Consider the following 22,822-nt stretch of genomic DNA (forward strand, 5'->3'; position numbering starts at 1 on the left):
ATGTTTTCTGGATGTCCAGTGGCAAATGCTACTGCAAAGGCCACAGTAAAAAAGTGTTATCAGAAGTAGTTTGTAAGTACAGAGTACAGAATCTACAGAGAGTAACGGAGGAAATCCTTTTTATAGGAGAGTCCTTACTAGAAGTTTTGAGGTTTTATTTTTACACCCCCCTACTGTCTACAATGTAGCGGACAAAGTAGAGTAAGAAACTAGAAAACTTTTGCCTGAATGTTTTATTATATTTTATCAAGCCCGTAGGGGGATGTTGGACTCTCTCCCTATGGGATTTGGTTTGGGAGTGTGTTACTCACTTGCTTATATTTTGTCTCAGCAGCTGAAGTCCTCCATTCGGATCTCACAGAGAATGTTGCTGATATTTTAAGGTTTTTGACAAACTCATTTATGTGTTTTCTCCCCAATTCCAGATCCTAAAAGTTTGGAAGGATCTAAAACTAAAGCCAGTTGACTTGTGGATTGTTAAGAGACATTTATATATAAGGAAATGTTTGGAGACTCAATACAGCATCTATTTCATGTACAGTTTTGCAAAACTTGAAGGAAATGTCACCTGGATCCACACCAGACACTGCAAAAATGACTAAATGAAAGAATTCTCTGTGTTTGATTTGTTTCCCTCTTGCGATCACAGTCTAGGTTACTTTTTGATTCAATTACTTTAATTGTAAGGGATACATATATTTGAAAAGTAGTTTAGCCATGTTGAAGTCATATTTGTCTTTTGTACCTCTTCCATTTTATGTAGAATTATCTGTGTTTACATGTGCTGATAAGTCAGCATACCAGCAATTAAGCTAGAAGGCCATTCTGGCCACAGGAGTGTACAGCCAGTACTCTGTAAATATGTCTTATCAATCATTTGTTTTTCACACTGAAAAGTCATTTTGTAATGAAAAAAGCTGCTGAGCTATTATTTTCTCCACAATGGAGTTTTTGCCTCTTTGGCCAGGACTACCTCCACCTAAGCGTGTGGAGGCTTCAGGTTAAAGGTGATAGCAGGTATGGTTAGTGATCAAAATATTGATCAAAAGAGAGGAGACTGTAATGGAAATTTGTAGGTTCTGTATACAATTGTATTCTATTTTATAGGTATTGCACGATGTCCTCACTGTGCACACGGGACTAACAATGTTTTCAGTACATGTTTTGCATTCTTTCAAGTCTTGATTAGAATTAGCCTGCCTATGTAACGCCCCTTGTTACCATAAACGTACAATTGTAATATTAATGCGATACCTACGTAATCATGTGTATAAAAACCTTACATGCGTCATAATAAAGGAGAGCGGTTATTTGGAAAGATGCTGAGCGTATCTTTTGTGTCTGTTTCCTACTGCAGTAGTTATTAATTTGGAACCACTAATCAATATGATAGGATAGGAGTTGCCTATCATCAAAATATCCATTTCAGTATGAATGACCGCCACTCTGATGGAGATATGATGATGCATACAGAATTTTATGATTGGCTACAGAAAGGGACCTTACATTTGCCACATGCTCAGGACAATATTGAGGGACTAAATTTTGTATTTGTGGCAGATGAGGCCTTTTCTTTGGGGGGACATTTTCTAAAACCCTTTCCAATGAGGAACCTAACCTCAGAACAAAGAATTGTACCCAAAGGGTTGTTGAACATGCTTTTGGCTTCTGTCAGGGTTTCTCCCGCACGGAATGGGCGGATGTGCGGGTGCGCGTACGCGATGTGCGTGGTGTACGTGCTCGCGATGTGCGTGCGCGGTTTGGCGCCAGTGGGCCTATTTAAAGGAGGCTGCTGCATCTACTCGGTGCTGTTTGTCTGCAGCTCTGTAACCGAACTACCTGCTATCTGCCTGCTGTTGTGATATCTGACACGGCTACCGTTTGACCTCGCTGACCTCTCCTGCTCTGACCCCGGCCTGCCTGACCTTGCTTTGGACTGAAGCTCTGTTGCCGAGGATACCTCTGTTGTATAGAATTGTTTAAAAGCTTGGCGAAAAAAAACAAAAATGATGTTAATTACATGGTAGTATGCCTAATAATTTGTTGTGTTAAAAAAGTGAGTTCCATATCAATAGACAGTAGTGGCCAAAAAGGATTAGGACAAGAATAAGAAATGTTGGAGTCATAATGATAGTCTTTACTATTTGGACACATTCCAAATTAAAAAGTCATGAGCTGAAAAGTGTTTGTGATTGATGGCCAAAAGATAAAATGATTTTGGTTTTTCACACACAGGAACTTTTGAGCCAAGAAGAGGCTGGATCCAGCAGCCAGACAACTGTGTGCAGAATCCCTCCCCTGTGTCCTCCCAAAAAAAGGGCCAGGAAGACCCAACACCTGGATGAGGCCACAGCTGACTTCCTAACTAGGGCTACATCAGTGATCACCACAGCACCCAATAGTGCTGAAGGGTTTGGCTGTTTTACAGCTAATAAGCTCCGCAAGATTGACCCAGATCAAAGGGAGCTATGTGAGGGTATAATCATCCAGCTACTCAGAAAGGCCAGGAAACGAGAGCTAACCACAAAATCACATGTGTGTCATTTGGATCACACACCTCCACCTCCTCCACAACCAGCCTACCTACCCACCTTAGCAAACCTACCCACCCCAGCAAGCCCAGCAAGGTCAGTGGCCAAATCGGCCCCAGGATGCACAACAAGGCCAGTGGTCTGAGGAGTTTAGGGGCTACTAATTTAGCATGTTGTATTTTTGTATTTGAGTATGATTTAATAGACTATATTTTTTTAATTTTTCTGTGTATCATTTGCTCTTTCGGTTTATAATTTTGAATTGTGATGACAGAGAATATGTCTAATAATTTATTAATTTTATTTATGTTGTGAATGCACAATAAGCAAAATGGCCAAAAAAAAAAAAAAAACGCATCCGTAAAATATGTATGTTAGTACTCTGTCAGTATCACCAGCAAAACAGATTTATTATTAAGCCATTAAAAAGAAGAGAATGCGCTGCATTTAGAAATTTCATAATTTGACACGTCACAAATGTGCTATCTCCATTACGAACGCTAGTTTTACAAGACCCACCCCTTCATGCTGGTCCTTGCTTCCGAGCATGGGTGTCTGTACTTTGGACTAAAGTCAGATGGTTTTTGTGGACACGCGATTGGACTTTGCTCCATCGGACTTATGTTGTCAAAAAGTTTGTCCGTTCGCACAGCCAAAAAAAGTTTGTCCGATTGAGCATACACACAGTCGGATGTTGCCTTTTAAAACAGCTAATTTGCATGTTTGTTTTCAAAAAGTCAGATCGTGTGCACAGGCCTTTACTGATACCTGGTAATTGGGTATCATGTGTAGAGATGGCCTTGCGGTTTGCCCCGTACTTCTGGCGCTGTTCGCGCTGTGGACGTATGCGTTTTACATTGTGAAGAACTTTGACCCATGACACATCCATCATGGGGCACAGGACAGCCAATTGTGACATTTCAGCACATGGACAATTGGACATACCCCCTACCTTATAAATAGACCAGATCAATGGTTACAGGCGTGTATATTTGCCCATAAATGTGTAATTAGCATTCGACTACAAGAAACTGCTTTCAAACTTTTAACGAATTGGTATAATACGCCAATTAAACTGCATAACTGGTTACCCATGGTTCCGGATTTGTGTTGGCGCTGTAACCAAGCTAAGGGCACTTTACAACACTTAGGCCGCGTACACACGGGCGGACTGTTCGCCCAACTTTGTTCGTCAAACAGTTTGACAAACAGTCCGCTCAAAATTAGCATGAGCGGACTTGACCACACACGACGAACGAACAGTCCGCTGAAAACTTGCGCGATGACGTGAACGGCGCGTACGACGGGACGAGAGATTCGAAGTCCTATACACTGCAATGCAACCTTCGGCGTGTAAATCCTTTCTGAGCATGCGCGGAACTTAGTTTGACGAACAAGCCTACACATGAGCGGACTGTCCGCTCAAACCAAGTTTCAGCGGACAGTCTTACGGAAATTCCGAAAAACTTTGTTCGTCAGACTGTCCGCTGAAGCCCACACACGAGCGGACTGTCCGCTGAAACACTGTTCAGCGGACAAAGTTGGACGAACAGTCCGCCCGTGTGTACGCGGCCTTATGGTGGGAATGTGATCTAATTCAACCTTATTGGACGCAAGTGACTAGCATTATAAAACAAATAACCGATACACAGATCCCTCTAGACGCAAAATGTTGTTTGTTACAGATTACTAATCTTTCGATAAATTATTATAAAAAATCGCTAACGAGATTTCTACTTACAGCCGCAAAGGCGGTCGTACCTAGTTATTGGAGAGATATTACTACACCCTCAATCAAGGAATGGCTGGGAGAGGTACGTCATCTTCACAAAATGGAAGAGATTAGCACATGAAAGCATAGACAAGCACACTGATACCTGGCAACCCTGGGTCATTTTTAAATATTCTTCTACATACGCCTCCCTGACACAAACCTGATGAGGGAGTGTCGCTGAGTACCTGACCTGTCAATACCTGCTCTTTCTTTTTAGACAACCGCATCCTCTTTTTCTTTTTCATGGTGCCGGCCTTGAAATAGTCTGCCACTTCTTATCTATCTTCTTTCGCCACTTCTGGCTCTTTGATTGCACTTAGCAGGGTGTAACCTGATCGGTATACTGTTAAAAATGAAAATATACCTAATAAGGCTTTTGTAATGCGTTTAATGTTTGTGTTTTACGTTTTAACTGTTACACTATGAACGCCAATGTGCCTAACCCCTTTACAAGGGCATTTTCTCTATATATGGATGTGACTCCTAACTTAATAGGATCTTTGTTGATCCGCTCGAGCTTTACATTGATGTCTGACTATGGAAAGTTAGCTGACAGATGCTGATCGGCCACTATTGAAACCAAGATATCTAACAATGTGAGTCTGTAACTACAGATGCTAAACTGATGTCCAATCAGGCAGCTGCATCTGCAATTGTTATGTTTTGTTACTATGTATTGTAACTGGATATTTCTTTAATAAACTCTGTTAAAAAAAAAAAAAAATAGACCTGATCTGGCGGCCATTTTACATTCTGTCCTTTGTCAGTGTAGGGAAAGGACGCTGTGTGGAGCAGGGACAGTCAGTTTAATCACTAGCTATTACTATTAGGTCCACAAAAGTCCTTTTAAGGACTGGTATAGGTGTACAGTATATAGGGTCGTAATATACCTATAATATACTTTCTTTCAAATATAGAAAGTATATTATGGTGCACTGCTAACTGCTGTGCTGCTGAGTGCTGTCCGATTCTGCAGCTGTCTTTTATCAGTGTAGGGACTGAGGGACAGTTTGGTGTTTAGGGCAGGGACAGTCTGCAAATCACTAGCTACTAGGTCCAAAAAGGTCCTTTTAAGGACTGGTATAGGTGTACAGTATATAGGATTGTAATACACGTATAATATACTTTCTTTCAAATATAGAAAGCATATTATAGTGCACTGCACTGCTGTGCTGCAGACCGATTCTGCAGCTGTCGTTTCTCAGTGTAGGAAGGGACAGTTTGGTGTTTTGGAGAAGGGACAGTCTGCAATTCACTAGCTACTAGCTAGCTACTATTAGGTCCACAAAGGTCCTTATAAGGACTGGTATAGGTTTACTATTTGGTGTGCAGCATATAGGGGTGTAATACACGTATAAAACATTAGCAAATATAGAAAGCATAGTATAGTGCATTTCCACTGTGCAGCATTGTGACTGCTGAGCGGTTCTGCAGCGATACTACAAAGAGTGACAAACGCAATTAGAAAAAAGTATTATAACTGGTGTGATAGACCAGTGGCCCCCCAAAATGACAGATTGAAACGGGGTGTTGTATACCATCTTCCACATACATACTGCACTTCTCTAGAGACTTTTGTCACAGGGTCATTTAAAAAATGACAGGCAGAGGAAGAGGCAGGCCCTTCTGCAGGGGTGGTAGGGGTAGGGCAGGAGCAACAGGCTTGAGCCAAAGTGGCAAATTGCAGAAGGTGCGTTCGATTACGTCAAAGGACGCACCAGACTTGGTTGAGTGGCTCACTCAGCCTTACGCTTCTGCACCCTCCTCATCCTCTCGATCTGCACCCTCTTCTTCACTCTGTGTGCACCCCCAAAGACACTACCACCAACACCACCACCATATACTCTCCGTTTGAGTCACAGGAATTATTTTCTGATCCATCACAAGACATTGCCAATGCGCAGCCACTCTTGGCATTGGATCAGGAAGAGGAGGTAGCAACAACCGCCACTCAGCAGTCTCACGACAGTACCCAGATCAGTCCAAGGAGGAGGTTGGTCCCCGCTGTTGCTGCCTACTCTGAGATCTCTAATTATAGCGGTGGAGAAAGTGACGTCGATGATGACGTGTCTAGTGATGTCACGTGGGTGCCCACAAGAGAGGAAGAGAAGGGGGGTTCAGAGGGAGATATGGACCAGCAGATAGGGAGGAGAAGCAGGTGGAACTTAGATTGCACAGGAGGGACAAAGCAGACTGCTAATGTATCAGGAGCAAGGCATCAACCATGTACGGTCACATCTGGCGCTCCCAGGACGCCGACACATGGCTCCGCAATGTGGGCTTTTTTTAACGTGTCCGCTGCTGACAATAGTGTTGCCATCTGCAGCCTTTGCAGTCAACGTATAAGTCACGGTAAGCCCAACACTCACCTAGGGATGACCGCCTTAAGAAGGCACATGAGCTGCCATCTTCGAGCCCAGTGGGAGCAACGGAACCCACAAAGCCACACTCCAGGCTCTCACCGTCCAGCCTCGTCTTCTACTTCTCCTTCTCCTCTCTCTCCTCACAATTGTCCTCCACTCCACCTTCCATCATGCCGTTCTCACGTTTCTCTGGAAAAAGGCAGGCTTCCGTGGGCCAAATGTTCGAGCGTAAAAAAAATTATGACACCGGATAACCCTCTTGCCCAACGGTTGATGGCTGGCTTGTCAGAACTGATTGCCCGCCAACTACTGCCATGTAAACTGGTGGACTCGGACGCCTTTTCAAAAATTTGTGGCCATTGGAACACCACAATGGAAGGTCCCAGGAAGGAAGTATTTCTCACAGAAGGGCATCCCTGAGCTATATGGCCATGTTCAGCGGCAAGTGAATGGATCTCTGGCACACAGTGTCGGTGCCAAGATGCATCTGACCACAGACACGTGGTCTAGCAAACACGGGCAGGGAAGGTATATCACTTTTACTGCCCACTGGGTGAACCTTCTGACAGCCATCAAGCATGTAACCCATGGCACCCATGTAGATTTGGTTTTACCGCCATGGATTGCATGTAGGTCTGGTTCTTCTTCTTCATCTTCATCTTCATCACCCTCATCACCCTCATCAGCTGAATCCTCCTTTTCCGCTGCTAGCGTCTCTTCCACTGCACCGCCCAAGATCCCCAGATCCTATTTGACATGCCAGGTGAGACGTTGCCATGCTGTTCCTTCATCTGTTGTGCCTGGAAGCCAAGAGCCACACTGGCCCTGCACTCCTTTCAGCTTTGCGTTCACAGGAAGATCAGTGGCTAACACTGCTCAATTTGACAGTTGGGAAAGTGGTGTGTGACAACGGTGCCAATCTGCTTAGCGCATTGAAACAGGGCAAAATTACACACGTGCCATGCATGGCACACGTCTTAAACTTGGTTGTGCAGCGATTCATTGTCAAATACCCTGGGGTCCAGGACATCTTGCGGCAGGCAAGGAAAATCTCGGCCCATTTCAGAAGATCTTACACGGCCATGGCTCGCCTTGCTGACATTCAGAGGCGACACAATCTGCCGCTCAGACGTCTTATTTGTGATTGCCCGATGCGATGGAACTCAACCTTTTTATATGCTTGATAGGCTGCTCCAGCAGAAACGTGCAGTTAACGACTACCTGTAAGAACTCTGCGGCAGAACAGGTTCTGGGGAGCTTGTTTTTTTTACCGCACCAGTGGCTGCTCATGCGCGATGCATGCAGACTTCTGCAGCCATTTGAGGAGATCACCAAACTGGTCAGTCGCAGCCATGGCACCATCAGTGACATCGTACCTTTATGCCTTCTTTATGGAGTGTGCATTGTGTCGTGTCATTGATCAAGCCATGCAGGAGCAGGAAGGTGAGGAAGTCGCAATGCTGGATGAATTCCCAGGGGGGCCTCTCTATCTGAGACAAGTCAACAACAGGAGTCTGAAGAGGAGTCAGAGGAGGATGATCAGGGCAGGACTTATGGTGGTGGGGGCCCCTGGGCTTGAGTAACTTTCGGGCCCTACCTTCTATACATTACCGTATTTATCGGCGTATAACATGCGCCGACGTATAACACGCACTCCAAGTTTAGGAGGGAATTTTAAGGAAAAAACTTGCATTTAAATGCCCATCAATGCAGCCTTATCAGTGTCCATCTGCAGCCTTGTCCAGTGTCACTGCCTTGTCAGTGTAGCCTTATCATTTGCAGCCTTGCCCCAGTGTCATTTGCCGCCTTGTCATTGCCGTCTTGAAGTTTAAAAATGGCGCAGATGAGATCCAGAGTCCTGTGTATCTCGGGTCCTCTCGCAGACCCGAGCAGAGCCGAGAGTGGCCAAGTGTACGCGGCTCACAGTCACGCCCACCCATCATAGGGTGGGACTGGGCGTGACTTTGAGTGGAGCCAAGCCCAGTACACTTGGCTATGAATCTCAGCAGGGCCCCCTATTGGGTGGGGCCCATGGGCTTGAGCCCAGTCAAGCCCAATGGTAAGTCCTGCCCGGAGGATGGTGCCGGGGCGGATGAGGAGGAGCTAGAAGAGCATGCTTTAAACCTTTCTGGGATCCCTGTTGTGCGTGGATGGGGAGAGGAGAACGAGGAGGAGGACAACATTATCCTGGATGATGAGCAGGAGCCAGGCCCCCACACCACTTCCAGTTTAGTGCAAATGGGGGGCCTTCATGCTCCAGTGTTTTTAACAGGGACCCCCGTATAAAAAGCATAAAGGTCAAGGACCAGTACTGGGTGGCAACGTACTTAGACCCCCGGTACAAACACAAAATGGCGGAAATGTTACCACCATCACAGAGGGCTGTCAGAATGGAGCACTTACAGGCCTTGCTTCAAGAAATGCTGCATTCTGCTTTTGCGTGCGCTGGCAGAGGAGGAATTCCCACTCCCAGAGAGAGTTGTGGGTACCAATCCAACAGCGCCTGCAAGAAGAGGGCGTTTTGAAGATGTGTTGGTGACTTCTGATATGAGGTCATTCTTTCAGTCGACCCATCGACAGGTGTCATCCGGATCCAGCATCAGGGAACGCCTAGGTTAACGGCTGATGTGGACACTCTGAGAAGTGATGAACCCCTGGACTACTGGGTGGGCAGGCTTGACCTCTGGCCAGAGCTTGCCCAATTTGCAATGGAACTGTTGGCTTGCCCCTCGTCCAGTGTCCTGTCCGAAAGGACGTTCAGCTCAGCAGGGGGATCACGACCGATAAGCGCACTCGCCTAGCTCACGACAGTGTTGACTACCTCACATTTATAAAAATGAATGAGGCATGGATCTCGGAGGAATTCAACACATGTGACCAGTAGACCATGCATATGCATAACTCAGACCTTTTTTTCTACCTTTTTTGGCTCACTTCCTTGTACAAAAAAGTACTATATGCCTGTACCCTCCTGTTTGAAGAGGTTGAGCGGTGTCATATTTTTGGGTCCCGCAGCGAGTTGCTGGTGTCAGTGCTCTCTATCACGGTGCTGGTGTCGGTGCTCTCTATCACGGTGCTGGTGTCGGTGCTCTCTATCACGGTGCTGGTGTCGGTGCTCTCTATCACGGTGCTGGTGTCGGTGCTCTCTATCACGGTGCTGGTGTCGGTGCTCTCTATCACGGTGCTGGTGTCGGTGCTCTCTATCTCGGTGCTGGTGTCGGTGCTCTCTATCTCGGTGCTGGTGTCGGTGCTCTCTATCTCGGTGCTGGTGTCGGTGCTCTCTATCTCGGTGCTGGTGTCGGTGCTCTCTATCTCGGTGCTGGTGTCGGTGCTCTCTATCTCGGTGCTGGTGTCGGTGCTCTCTATCTCGGTGCTGGTGTCGGTGCTCTCTATCTCGGTGCTGGTGTCGGTGCTCTCTATCTCGGTGCTGGTGTCGGTGCTCTCTATCTCGGTGCTGGTGTCGGTGCTCTCTATCTCGGTGCTGGTGTCGGTGCTCTCTATCTCGGTGCTGGTGTCGGTGCTCTCTATCTCGGTGCTGGTGTCGGTGCTCTCTATCTCGGTGCTGGTGTCGGTGCTCTCTATCTCGGTGCTGGTGTCGGTGTCTGTGCTCTATCATGGTGCTGGTGTCGGTGTCTGTGCTCTATCATGGTACTGGTGTCGGTGTCTGTGCTCTATCATGGTACTGGTGTTGGTGTCTGTGCTCTATCATGGTACTGGTGTCGGTGTCTGTGCTCTATCATGGTACTGGTGTCGGTGTCTGTGCTCTATCATGGTACTGGTGTCGGTGTCTGTGCTCTATCATGGTACTGGTGTCGGTGTCTGTGCTCTATCATGGTACTGGTGTCGGTGTCTGTGCTCTATCATGGTACTGGTGTCAGTGCTCAGTCTCTATTGCGGTGCTGTTTTCAGACAATGAGGGAGTTCGCAGCGGAGAAGCCAATCAGCAGGCAGTGCTAGTACCATGGCTGAGGCACTGGACTGGCACCTCCGGACCACCGTAGTGGAGCCCTGCATAGGTGGGGGTAAGGGCCAGGCAGAGGGAGGGGCTCAAGCACAGGTTGGCACACTGGGACACTGGCATAGGACTGCGCTGCCCTGACTGTGGCACTGATCATCTCATGCACCCCCTTCATAGTCTGCCCTGACCTTGCCTCTCCTCCATGGCCTTCATGCGCTCCTGAATTGGCAAAATTTCACAGATAAAAAAAGAATGCTTGTCGTTGTCAATCCACTTAATTCACTTAATACTTTTGTTATGTCAGTGTCCATGTTGTGGGACTATGTGTGCACAGCTAGTAAGTATTTTGTGGCTAAAAATATGACCTGGAGGTTTTTAAGGTTCGCCTGCCATTAAAGTCAATGGTGTCCGCCGCGAACCTTGCGGTTCGCAAACTTTGGTCTTGTTCGCAAAACGTCCCTTCGGAAGTTCGTCCATCACTAATCATGTGATCACTATGATTGGTCATAGCGATCATATGATCACAATTGATTTTATTGGATATGTTTTATAACAGAAAGTAGAAAATATTGTTTTTTTTGTTTGTTTTTTTAAATGTTCTGTCTTTTTTCGTTTATATAATAAAAAATAAAAAAAACCCAGTGGTGATCACAGACCACCAAGAGAAAGCTCTATTTGCATGAAAAAAATGTATATAAATCAAATTTGGGTACAGTGTTGCATGGCCACGCAATTGCCAGTTAAATTAGCACAGTGCCAAATGGAAACAAATGGCCTGGTCATGGGGGGTAAAACCTTTCAGAGCTCAAGTGGCTATATTATTTCATTGCTTTAAATATCAAAACATGCAACAGAAAAACAGTGCACCAATTCTTCTTGTAGACTAGATTGTCACATTGCCTAATGGTAGGAAAGGTGTATAGAAACATAGTAAAAATCATTCTTTAAGTGATTTTGAAAAGTGACTTTGAGCTTCACTCTAAAACATAGATACAAATCATTATTATACTTTTTTATTATTTTAGCACATTTTTGTTTAAATATTGTATTTTGACGGTTTTGTCATTTTATTACAATAGAAAGTGCATGATTATGCAGAAGACGTGTCTAATCTAGTATAGCTAAACATTCTATATTTTTCCATCCACCTCCCACAAATTTATATTTCTGCAATATTTTGCGAAAACATGTTTAATGCTGCTTAACTTTTTTTATGATTCACTGCTGTTGGCAAATCTGTTTCCTGTGAGCCAAGAAGTAAAAGGTACATGCTGAGGCAGGGCATTCAAATATTTCAGGAAACAATTGCTGCTTTAATTGATGATGAAAGTATAGTATATATTTAGGTGTAGCTAGTAATGTAACAGTCTGCACTGAAGTACTGTCCTAACAGGTACTGTATTATTGTATTTACTACATATATCATATCCTGTAAATTGTAAAGTTTAGAATATGACTAGGGCTGAACACAATATGCTATGTTATGCTGTTACTTTTAATTCCAGTCTTGATTTTTTTTCTTTGTATATACAAATGTAGGGTTTTTAATAGTTTTAACATTTTAGCAAGTTTAACATAAAAGTAACATACTAAGAGTCCACGATGCATTGAAGGTGAATTTAGACTGGTAAGCCATAGCAACTAATCACATTTTAATAGTTTTACAGTAAAGGATAAACCGCAAATGGTTTTGAGGTTTATTAACTTTATTTATTTGTTTTATTTTGCAGACAAATACATTTCTGTGAAGATAGTTTTGTTCTTTGAATTAGAAGATAACCATGGAAGCACTAGTTAAATCGTACAATGATTTTTCCTTGAAGCTTTGCTTAAAGCTCATTGAAGACAATGACCAAAACATTGTATTTTCCCCAATGAGTATTGGATCTGCCCTGACCATGGTTTATCTTGGTACTAAAGGCAACACAGAAGCCCAGATGTCTGAAGTAAGTACCAAAATGCTACATTCACAAAGAAGCAATTGTAAGTGGGTGCAAGGAAACTTTTCCCCACAAAGGCCTCCAAAGTAGAAAGAAAATAGGAAAATGAACTATCTCTAAACCCTGGACATATTACACATCAAATTTAAAAGGTGTACGTTTTTTGGTACATAATTCACATTAAAAACAATTTTACATTAAATCCTGTAGCAATAAAATGTAAACCTTATGTCCAGGATACATATAGAAAATGGGAAAATTGACTTTCTGCTTTGGAGAACTTTGTGGGGAATAGTCTCCTTGCATCCACTTACTATTGTTTTTTGTATGAGGTACCCCTAGTTTTTACTCTGTAGTCAGTTATTTGGAGACCCTTCTGTCATCACAAAGAAGCAAATGTTGAAGATCCATGTGCTTTGTTGTCAGAGCTTCTAAACAAGTGCAATGAGCAATTCAGGTAACCTATATTAACCCAGTAGATAATAGCGGGATTAATAGACCACTTCTGGGTCACTGTGCTTTGCACATTATTTATTTTTGCTGTATTATTTACATCTACTTGATATGCCTTAGATTTGTTTACTGAACCAGTCCTATGACAGATCGTGTAAATTGTGTTTGGCAACAGCTTGTCTCTATTCCTCTTTAGTTCCCCTTTTCAGTTATTAATGAAAATATAGTAATCTCCCATGGGCTGACATGGATTACATGACACTGCGTAAAATATTTTAATGTAGGTACTACATCTGCCACTTATTTCTCAACAGCACAAAGGATAGTAAAAAAGATATCACTTTCACCTTCACAGGGATAATCTGTCATGAAAAAACAGGCTGCTATTGCTGAACTTTGTCTTGAGAATGCTAGTTACCTTTAAAGTAGACAATATTATAAAAAACAAGATAGCAAGTCCCAATAATATAGCTGCAGCGCTGTTTTTCATTCATATATGCACATCCCTTCTTGTGATCTATATGATGAAGCAGAAAGTGAAAAGATAGTCTCTTGTTGTGATCTGTACAGCTTCCACCCATGATTCACCATGTGTGGTAAATAAGCCCCTTTTGGGGGTACACTCACCGGACCAAAAAAGTAATCACACCTTGATAACTTAAGCTTAGACACTCCACTCTCCACTGTTCGCCTCCAACCATCCACTAGGTGTCAGGGTTGACTTCTAAAGGGCTCCGGGAATGCATAAAAAATAATAATAATATCCACATAGCGTAATCCCATTTTAAACAATTTTATTAATGTTGCCCTCAACCCCTTGATAAAATTATGCGTACCAAACAATAACTTATATGAAGCATGTAGTCAAAGTGCACTGTGTCTGTAAGTAGATATGTCTGCCGGAAAACCGAGAGTTCACTACCCATATAGAAGCAGCGGAAATCTCTCCACACGTCCAGGTAGCTGGAAGGCACGCGTGAGGCGCAGGTGTCACTTCCGGTAGGTCACGACCCTAAGACCTATTGCTGCTGCAATATTATTGGGACTTGCTATCTTGTTTTTTATAATATTGCCTACTTTAAATTTTGGACTTTAATACTAAGTGGCTTCTGTTATTTTAATGGGTAAATTCCAGAAAGCGTGGAGGGGTGTACATAAAGGGCGGTCATTGGTTACATCCTATATTACCAATGCTAGTTACCTGCCCATGCCGATTCCTTAGCCTTATGCTGCATGCATACGACTGGACTTTCCGGCAGAAAAGGTCCGACGGTCTTCCCGATGGAGTTCCAATGGACTTTCAAGGGAGTTACGATGGACGATGGACTTCCGAATGAATGGACTTGCCCACAGACGAATAAACCAAAGTCCGTTCATTTTGAACGTGATGATGTACGACAGGAATAGTAAAGGAAGTTCAATAGCCAGTAGCCAATAGCTGCCCTTGCATCGTATTTGGTCTTTTGGACAAGCATACAGACAAACGGTTTTCCCGATATAAAAATTGATTCCGTCGGACAGATTTGAAACATGTTCTATTTCTGGGTCCATCTGAATTTTTGAGGAAAAAAGTCTGATGAAGCCCACACACGATCGTAATAGGAGGAGTGTCCTGGATGGCTCCGACATTCGTGGACATCGCTGGATAGAGATGGGTCTCGGGTAAGTATTAAGGGGTGCTGGAAAGGCTTCTACACACAGAAGATTTTTTATTCTAATGCATAGAATGCATTAAGATAAAAACCTTCTGCTTTTACAACTCCTTAAGGCTGGATTCACACCTATGCAGTTTTAGTGCTTTTTGATTCCTATGGAACACGATCTGTAGTGCAGATCGGGTAATCCTTAGGCTGGATTCACACCTATGCATTTTTAGCGCTTTTTGCATTTTTCAGATTTTCACAACAGAACGTGTTCCATAAGAAACCATGGTAAATGGACTGTAGTGCAAATCTGCAAAATTCAAAAAGCGCTAAAACTGCATAGGTGTGAATCCAGCCTTAATGCTTTGAGTCACTGACCTGAAACAAGTAAAGAGACAAACTCTCTAAGGCTTGATTCACACCTATGCATTTTTTGTGCTTTTTGCATTTTGCAGATTTGCAGTATAGTCCATTTAACATTGTTTCCTATGGTACACATTCTGTAGTGCAAATCTTCAAAATGCAAAAAGCACGAAAAGTGCATAGGTGTGAATCAAGCCTAAAACTTTTTAACACTCATTTAGGCTGGATTCACACTTATGCATTTTTAGTGCTTTTTTCATTTTGCAGATTTGCACAACAGAACGTGTTCCATAGGAAAAAATGGTAAATGAACTGTAGTACAAATTTGCATAATGCAAAAAGCACTAAAAATGCATAGGTGTGAATCCAGCCTTAGGGCTTGTTCACACTAAATGTTTTACATTCCGGATGTGTTTTTGTTCATTTACATGAATTTATAATATGCTTTCAGTGCTGTTAAGTGCATTTGTTTCCTCTTATTTTTTATTTTGATACTTGAATTTTTTTTTATTTTCATTAGAGCAATGTGTATTCCAGGGCGTTTACATGTTTTTTGATACGTTTCAGAGCAGGTTGCACTGTTGAAAACACTGGAACTGACCACACTAGTGTCAACTAGGGCCATTGGAATACATGGCAAACACTGTGCATGCAGTCTGGATGTGGATTAAAAATGCACTGGAAAGCATCTGGTGTGAACAGCATGCTCTTTCCAGGTTTGTGGCTTAAAAGTACCAAAGTACCTGAAGTAACGCAAGCACCGGAATTTGAGGCTGGATTCACACCTATGAATTTTTAGTGCTTTTTGCATTTTTCCCAAGGCGTCTTTCAGGACAGCACCTTGAGAGATAGCGACTCCACCCTCCATGTTAGGAAACACCTTCTTCCTCCAGACTTTAAAGGGAGGCGCCTCCCTACCACACATCAGTTTTTGTGTTTCCTCCGGCCCGGAGGGAACACCTTTTGGGAGGGAGTCTTTTTTCCTTAGGTGTTCCTGAGGGACTAGGCTTCTTTCCCTTTTTTTCCTCCCTTAGAGACCCGCTGTCCTCCCGACCTACCCACGCCTCGTCAGCGGTAGCAAGCGGGCTCCTCTTCCCCTCTTGTGCTCGGAGAGAGCCGGAGATTCGATGGCCCGCACATTCGTAGGCGCGGCGGTGCGCGTGTGCCGCCGCCATGTTTTTTTTCGGCGGTCGTGCCGGAAGTGACAGAGCGGGTCATCGGGTCAGCTGAAACGTCGTTTCCGGCGTGGACGCAGGGGGGAGGAGGGAGGACAGGTGCTGGTGCCTATTTCCGTTTCCGGTCCGGTGCAGCTGCATGGCGTGACTCCGGAGGCGGCGTTTAGCCACAAGTGGATCTCTGCACACCTGATATGGAAGACTCAGCGTCTGCAGCGGTGGGGACAGGCACAGGCACCAGCAAAGCCCAGGTAAGAGGCAGCGGTTAAAGTCTGCCTTCTTTTTCCTATTTCCTGGCATTTGGTCTCGCTCTTTCTCTTTTTCTCCCCCCCTGGTGGCAAGGGGCCTGTCTGGGCACTAGAAGCTGACTGGTTTCTTCTCAGTGCACCTGTGTGGTGATCCCTATCAAAGCTGAGACTGGGTCTCACTAAGGGTTCCCTGGTTTTTTTCCCTTTTTGTCTTTTTCTTCATAGGCTAAGAGCTCTGACCCAAAGAAAAGATGTCCTTCTTGCAGGGCCAAGCTGGGAGAAAATTGGAAGAAAACCTTATGCAGTCCCTGCATTACTTCTTTAGTTAAGGAGGAATCTGCCTCTGTATGTGAGGATCTGGTGGCCTCTGTAAAGAAGGAGCTATACGCCACAATTCAGAATTTTCGTGACTCACTAGCAAACCCAGCTGCTAGTCAGCCTTCCACTTCAGAGTCTTCCCAGGGGTCTCTCTCAATCCCGGTGTTAGAATCTCTGCCTGAAGACCCTTCAGATAGGGAAAAGCAGTCCACTGCTCTTTCCGTTAAAGATTCGGAAGAGGAGTTGGAGGATTCTGAGGTAGCCCCCTCTAAGTTCAAACTGTCCCTTGAAGAGGTCGATGGGCTCCTTAAAGCCATTCATGCTACGCTTGGTTTAAGTGAGGAGAAAAAGGAATTATCACTCCATGACCGCATGTATGCTGGGTTGAATGAGCCTAGGGGCCGAACATTCCAAGTTCATCCGGTCATCTCTGAAGCCATTAGGAAAGAATGGCAGGATCCAGAGAAAAAGCCCTTTTTCTCCAAAGCCCACAAAAGGCGTTTTCCTTTTGAGGAGGACTCTGCAGCAGTGTGGAACAAGGTGCCCAGACTGGATGCCGCCTTTTCCCAGGTTTCAAGGTCCACGGACCTGTCCTTTGAGGACATGGGAGTCTTGAAAGATCCGATGGACAAACGCATGGATCTTTTGCTCAAGAGATCATGGCAATCAGTTATGAGCAATTTAAAACCAGCGATGGCCACAACGTGTGTAGCCAGAAATTTAGAATACTGGATTAACCAGTTAAAGTCGCATATAGCTGCAGATTCCCCTAAACAGGAAATCTTAGATTCTTTTCCTACCCTGATTACGGCAGTGGCCTATGTTGCAGATGCCTCAGCTGAGGCAATTAGGATATCGGCCAGGTCAGCAGCCCTAACTAATGCTGCAAGAAGAGCCTTATGGCTTAAAACCTGGCCGGGTGACTCGGCTTCAAAGAATAAGCTGTGTGGGTTACCTTTTTCAGGAGACTTGCTCTTCGGCTCTGACCTTGATAATATTCTTGACAGGACAGCCGATAAAAAGAGATCCTTTCCGGTCAAAAAGAAAAAACAGGCACCAAGACGTCTTTTTCGACCTCAAAAAGCTCAGGATCAGGACAGCAAGTTGCAGGGGAGAAGGAAAAGTTGGTCCGCCCCAAAGCCGAAGGGTAGAGGCGGAATTCTCTTCCGTCCTCCTACACAGGCCGAAAAATCGCAATGACTCGTCTCTGCGGGTGGGCGGAAGACTACAAGAATTTCTTCCGCAGTGGTCAGGGATAACTTCAAATCAGTTTATCCTGACCACTCTCGCACAGGGTTACTCACTCGAGTTTGTCAACGACCCCCCAAGAAGGTTCCTGATTACCAACACCCCGCGGGACCCAGTAAGGGCCCTGGCCATGAAGTCCTCTCTAGAGGAACTGATGCAACAGGGCGTAGTAGTACAGGTACCCCTGCAAGAACAGCAGGAGGGATTTTATTCCCATGTTTTCCTAGTAAAAAACCGACAGGGAAGTTTCGGTTGATTCTCAATCTAAAACCTTTAAACGAGTCCATAAGGTACAGGAAGTTCAAAATGGACTCAATTTTTTCGGTCAGAAATCTGTTGACGCCAGGATGTTTTATGGCGTCAGTAGTTTTAAAAGACGCATACCTACATGTTCTGATCTCTCCCCAGTCTCAGAAGTTTCTCAGGCTGGCAGTGAGGTTGGGGGGTGTGGTTCATCATCTCCAGTTCAGGGCCCTACCCTTCGGCCTGTCATCATCTCCCCGAATTTTTACCAAAATAATGGCAAAAGCTTTAGCGCCACTGCGTCTTCAGGGAATCGCAGTTATTCCTTATTTAGACGATCTGCTGTTTTTCGCCCCATCCAGCGAGGAATTGCAGACCAATCTAGGCAAAGCTCGCAGCCATCTGGAGGCGTTGGGTTGGATTTTGAACCTCCAAAAGTCGTCCCTAAACCCATCTCAGGAGATTCGGTTTTTAGGGTTTCTAATAAATTCGGCGGAGCAAAAAATCTTCCTTCCCGTAGACAAAAAGGACAAGATTTCCGGTGCAGTGTCTTTATTACAGACCAGCCAAAATCTGACAGTAAGACAGGTTATGTCAGCTTTGGGGGTTCTGACTTCAGCAATGCCAGCAGTCCAGTGGGCAAGAATGCATTTCAGGTGTCTGCAGGCTTTCCTTCTAAAATCTTGGGATCACACAGTGGCATCCCTAGAGGCAGAGGTGAGAGTGTCAACCCAGGTAAAAAGGTCCCTATGGTGGTGGAAAAGACAGGATGTCTTATCGGAAGGGTTAGTCTGGGCCTTTCCAGTCGGGAAAAGACTAACAACCGACGCCAGTTCCTGGGGGTGGGGAGCCCATCTAGGAACACGTTTCACTCAGGGGTCCTGGGCCAAAGAGGAGTCAATAAGGTCCTCAAACTGGAGGGAGCTCAAGGCGATTGCCTTAGCTCTGGAATTGTTTGTTCAGGAGCTTCAGTCCCATCACGTCCAAGTCCTAACAGACAATGCCACGGCAGTGGCTTTTTTAAACAGACAGGGGGGTACAAGAAGCAGGTCGCTTCAGATACTGGCCATGGAAATTCTTCGGTGGGCGGAAAAACATTTGTTATCCCTATCAGCAGTCCACCTAAAAGGGGATCTAAACAGGGTAGCGGACTTCCTAAGCAGAAACGCTATTCGGGAAGCGGAATGGTCTCTAAACCCGGAGGTATTCACAATGATTGCCGTAAAATGGGGTTTACCAGAGGTAGACCTGTTCGCCTCAAGGGTGAACGCCCAGGTTCCCCAGTTCTTTTCCCTGGATGGCTCGCTGGGCACAGATGCGCTAGCTTATCCATGGGAATTTCGTCTTTGTTATGCTTTCCCCCCTTTTCAGTTAATCCCGTTAATTTTAAGAAAAATTCAGAGGGAGAAGGTGCCAGTTATTCTAATCACGCCCTTTTGGCCAAAAAGGGCTTGGTTTTCGACAGTTCTAGGCCTGGCAATCAAGCCTTGTTGGCGTCTGCCCCTCAGACACGATCTGTTGTTGCAGGGCCCAGTGAACCATCCAGGAGTGGCCAGCCTGGCCCTCACGGCCTGGTTTCTGAAAGGCAGCTCCTTAGGAGCAAGGGGTTTTCCAACCGTTTAATCTCGACCCTTTTAGCAAGTAGGAAAAGGGTTACGAGGGCCATTTATTCTAAGGTCTGGAAGCGTTATAGAACTTGGTGTTTGTCAGCCGCCCAGGTGACAGGGAGCCTTGTCTCCATCTTGGAGTTTTTACAGGATGGAGCAGACAAGGGACTGGCAGTTAGTACCCTGAAGGTGCAGGTAGCAGCCCTGACAGTGTTCTTAGAAAAATCTGTGGCCTCAGATCCGCTGGTGATCAGATTCTTTAGAGCTCTTAAAAGATCTAGGCCAGCTCCTGTTAAGGTTTTTCCTAGATGGGATTTGTCGGTAGTCCTACAGTCTCTAACAAAAGGGCCTTTTGAGCCTCTTGTGGAGGCTTCCCTTAGGTTTCTCACGTTAAAAACCGTTTTTCTGATTGCCATTGTCTCTGCACGCAGGATCAGTGAGCTAAATGCTCTGTCAATTAAAGAACCATATCTTTCCATTTTTTCTGATAGAGTTATTCTTAGAACAGATGCAAAATTCCTACCGAAGGTAGCTTCAGTTCAGAACCGTATACAGGACATAGTACTGCCAACCTTTTGTGTTAACCCCAAAGGAAATAAGGAGATTTCTTTCCATACTTTGGACATCAGGAGGACTCTGCTGAGTTATTTAGAAAGGACGGAGTCCTTCAGGCGTTCAGATTCACTGTTTGTACTCTTCTCAGGAAGAAAAAAGGGTTTTCAGGCTTCTAAAGTTACTTTAGCTAGATGGCTAAAATTAGCTATCTCGGAGGCATATTCCCAGGCAGGGTTATCTCCTCCAGCAGGAATTTGTGCACACTCAACCAGGGCTCTGGCGTCTACGTGGGCAGAGAGAGCTGGTGCCACCCCTGAGCAGATCTGCAAGGCGGCGACATGGTCGAGTTTTCACACATTTGTGAAACATTATAGACTGGATCTCACTTCTGCCAACGATCAGGCATTTGGCAGAAAGGTCCTGCAAGCTGTTGTCCCACCCTAAGGGGTAAGTCTCTGTTATCCTCTCAAGGTGCTGTCCTGAAAGACGCCTTGGGAAAGACCAAGTTAGACTTACCGGTAACTTGTTTTCCAGAAGTCTTTCAGGACAGCAAGCATCCCGCCCTATGGTATTATATTATGCTACGCTGTGACTAACGTATGTGTTTATGTGCTCCAGCCGGGGCCGGAGGTTCTCTTCTACAACTGATGTGTGGTAGGGAGGCGCCTCCCTTTAAAGTCTGGAGGAAGAAGGTGTTTCCTAACGAGGAGGGTGGAGTCGCTATCTCTCAAGGTGCTGTCCTGAAAGACTTCTGGAAAACAAGTTACCGGTAAGTCTAACTTGGTCTTTCAGATTTGCATTAAAGTCCATTTATCATGGTTTCCTTTTTTTTTATTTTTTTTTTTTATTTTTTTTCTTTTAAATCTTCTTTATTATTTTTCTTATAACAAATACATCAGACCATTACTTTCAATCTTAAAACATTTGGGGTTTACACATATACCCCAATATCTTCACAAACATACATTCCTTTACATATCCATAATAACATTATATGGTGGCTCTAGAGGGGGGGTTTGTTGGACCAGGGATGTTCTGTGGAGGAGGAAAAAAAAAAAAAAAAAAAAGGAAGGGAGAAAGTTTTTATGTTTATCCTTTCTCTTTCTGTAACCTTCCTTTGGTGCATTATTTATACTTTGTGCGAGGGTAAAAAAAAAAAAAAAAAAAAAAAAAAAGAAGGGAGAAAAAGAAAAAATTGTGATTGTTACATTTATATTAATGTCTCCACATATGGTCATCTCCGCTCTTCCCCCCCCCCCCCCCCTCCCCAGGCCCCTTCCTGCCCTTTTTCACTTCCCATTTATCTTAAAACATACTACAAACAATAACAATACAACAAAACAACAAAATTTAAACGGTTGTGGTTCGGTTCTCATTTCCCTCTTTCCCTTTCCTTCCCTCTCCCCTCCCTTCCCCCCTCCCCTTTCCACGGTGCACCTTTGGGGGGTACGAGCTTACTCAGCAACTTCTTAATTATTCTCTCCCTCCCCTCCCCCCTCTCCTCTTGGAGATCTCTGGGGGGGTTTAGGTGGGATTATCTGAATTTTTGATCTAACATGGCCTACTCTTACTCTATTTCTCGAGAATAGTGCTTCCAGCCTGCCCACATATTTTTATGTTTTCCCTGTTGTTCTTTTATATTGTATATCCATTTTTCAGCTTCCATTATTTTATCTACCTCTCCCTTCCATTCCAATAATGTGGGACATGCTGTCTGCTTCCAGTATCTAGGTATTAATAATTTGGCTGCATTCAGCAAATGTGGTGTGACGCCTTTTTTATATGATTTGATGGATCCTTCTGTACCATGAAATAAATATTGCAGGGGTGTCATTTCTATAGGTTTTATTATTATCCTCCCTATCCATCTAGCTACTCCCTCCCAAAAATTCCTAATTTTGGGGCATTCCCACCATAAGTGAAGATATGTCCCCTTATCCTTACATCCTCTCCAGCAATGCCCATCCGCTGTTGGATATATCTCTGCTATTCTAGCTGGTGTTCGGTACCATCTGGCTATAAACTTATGACATTTCTTGTATTGCTGCACTTATTGATGTCACATGTGTCAACTCCATGATTTTTTTTACTTGTGTTGGTTTTATTGTGCATCTTAGTTCCTTCTCCCACTCTCTTATAAAGTAAGGGGTTGTGCTGCTTTGTTCACTTAAAACTATTTTATACATCTGAGATAATAAATTGCTTGGTTTTTCTAATTTCAGACACATCTTCTCGTATGTCGTAAGGGAACTCAGGGGTCTTACTTGGGGTTCTAGTTTATTAAAGAAGTCTCTCATTTGGTAATATCTCCATCTCGACATATGTATGTCTCCTTGTGTTGATATTAATTCTGTCAATGGGAGTAGACTTCCCAATGGAGCATATCTTAAACACCTTGTGTTC

At 44.4% G+C, this 22,822-nt stretch overlaps 1 protein-coding gene across 3 annotated transcripts in view; it reads left to right on the plus strand.

The window, feature by feature from the left end:
* LOC143996811 (leukocyte elastase inhibitor-like) overlaps positions 1-22,822 on the plus strand; it is a 127,764-nt gene that overhangs the window by 63,878 nt on the left and 41,064 nt on the right. For 2 of the 3 annotated variants that reach the window (XM_077492086.1, XM_077492088.1), the window contains exon 2: positions 12,357-12,572. In XM_077492086.1, coding sequence (XP_077348212.1) covers positions 12,408-12,572 — 165 coding nt within the window. In that variant the 5' untranslated portion in view covers positions 12,357-12,407. Of the gene's footprint in view, positions 1-11,937; positions 12,020-12,356; positions 12,573-22,822 lie in introns of those variants that run through there. The other variant, XM_077492087.1, reaches the window with a different exon arrangement.

The sequence above is a fragment of the Lithobates pipiens genome, unplaced genomic scaffold (assembly GCF_037356315.1).
Source record: "Lithobates pipiens isolate NorthernLeopardFrog02 unplaced genomic scaffold, aLitPip1_a1.2 Scaffold_19, whole genome shotgun sequence".
NCBI classification, from domain to species: Eukaryota; Metazoa; Chordata; class Amphibia; order Anura; family Ranidae; genus Lithobates; species Lithobates pipiens.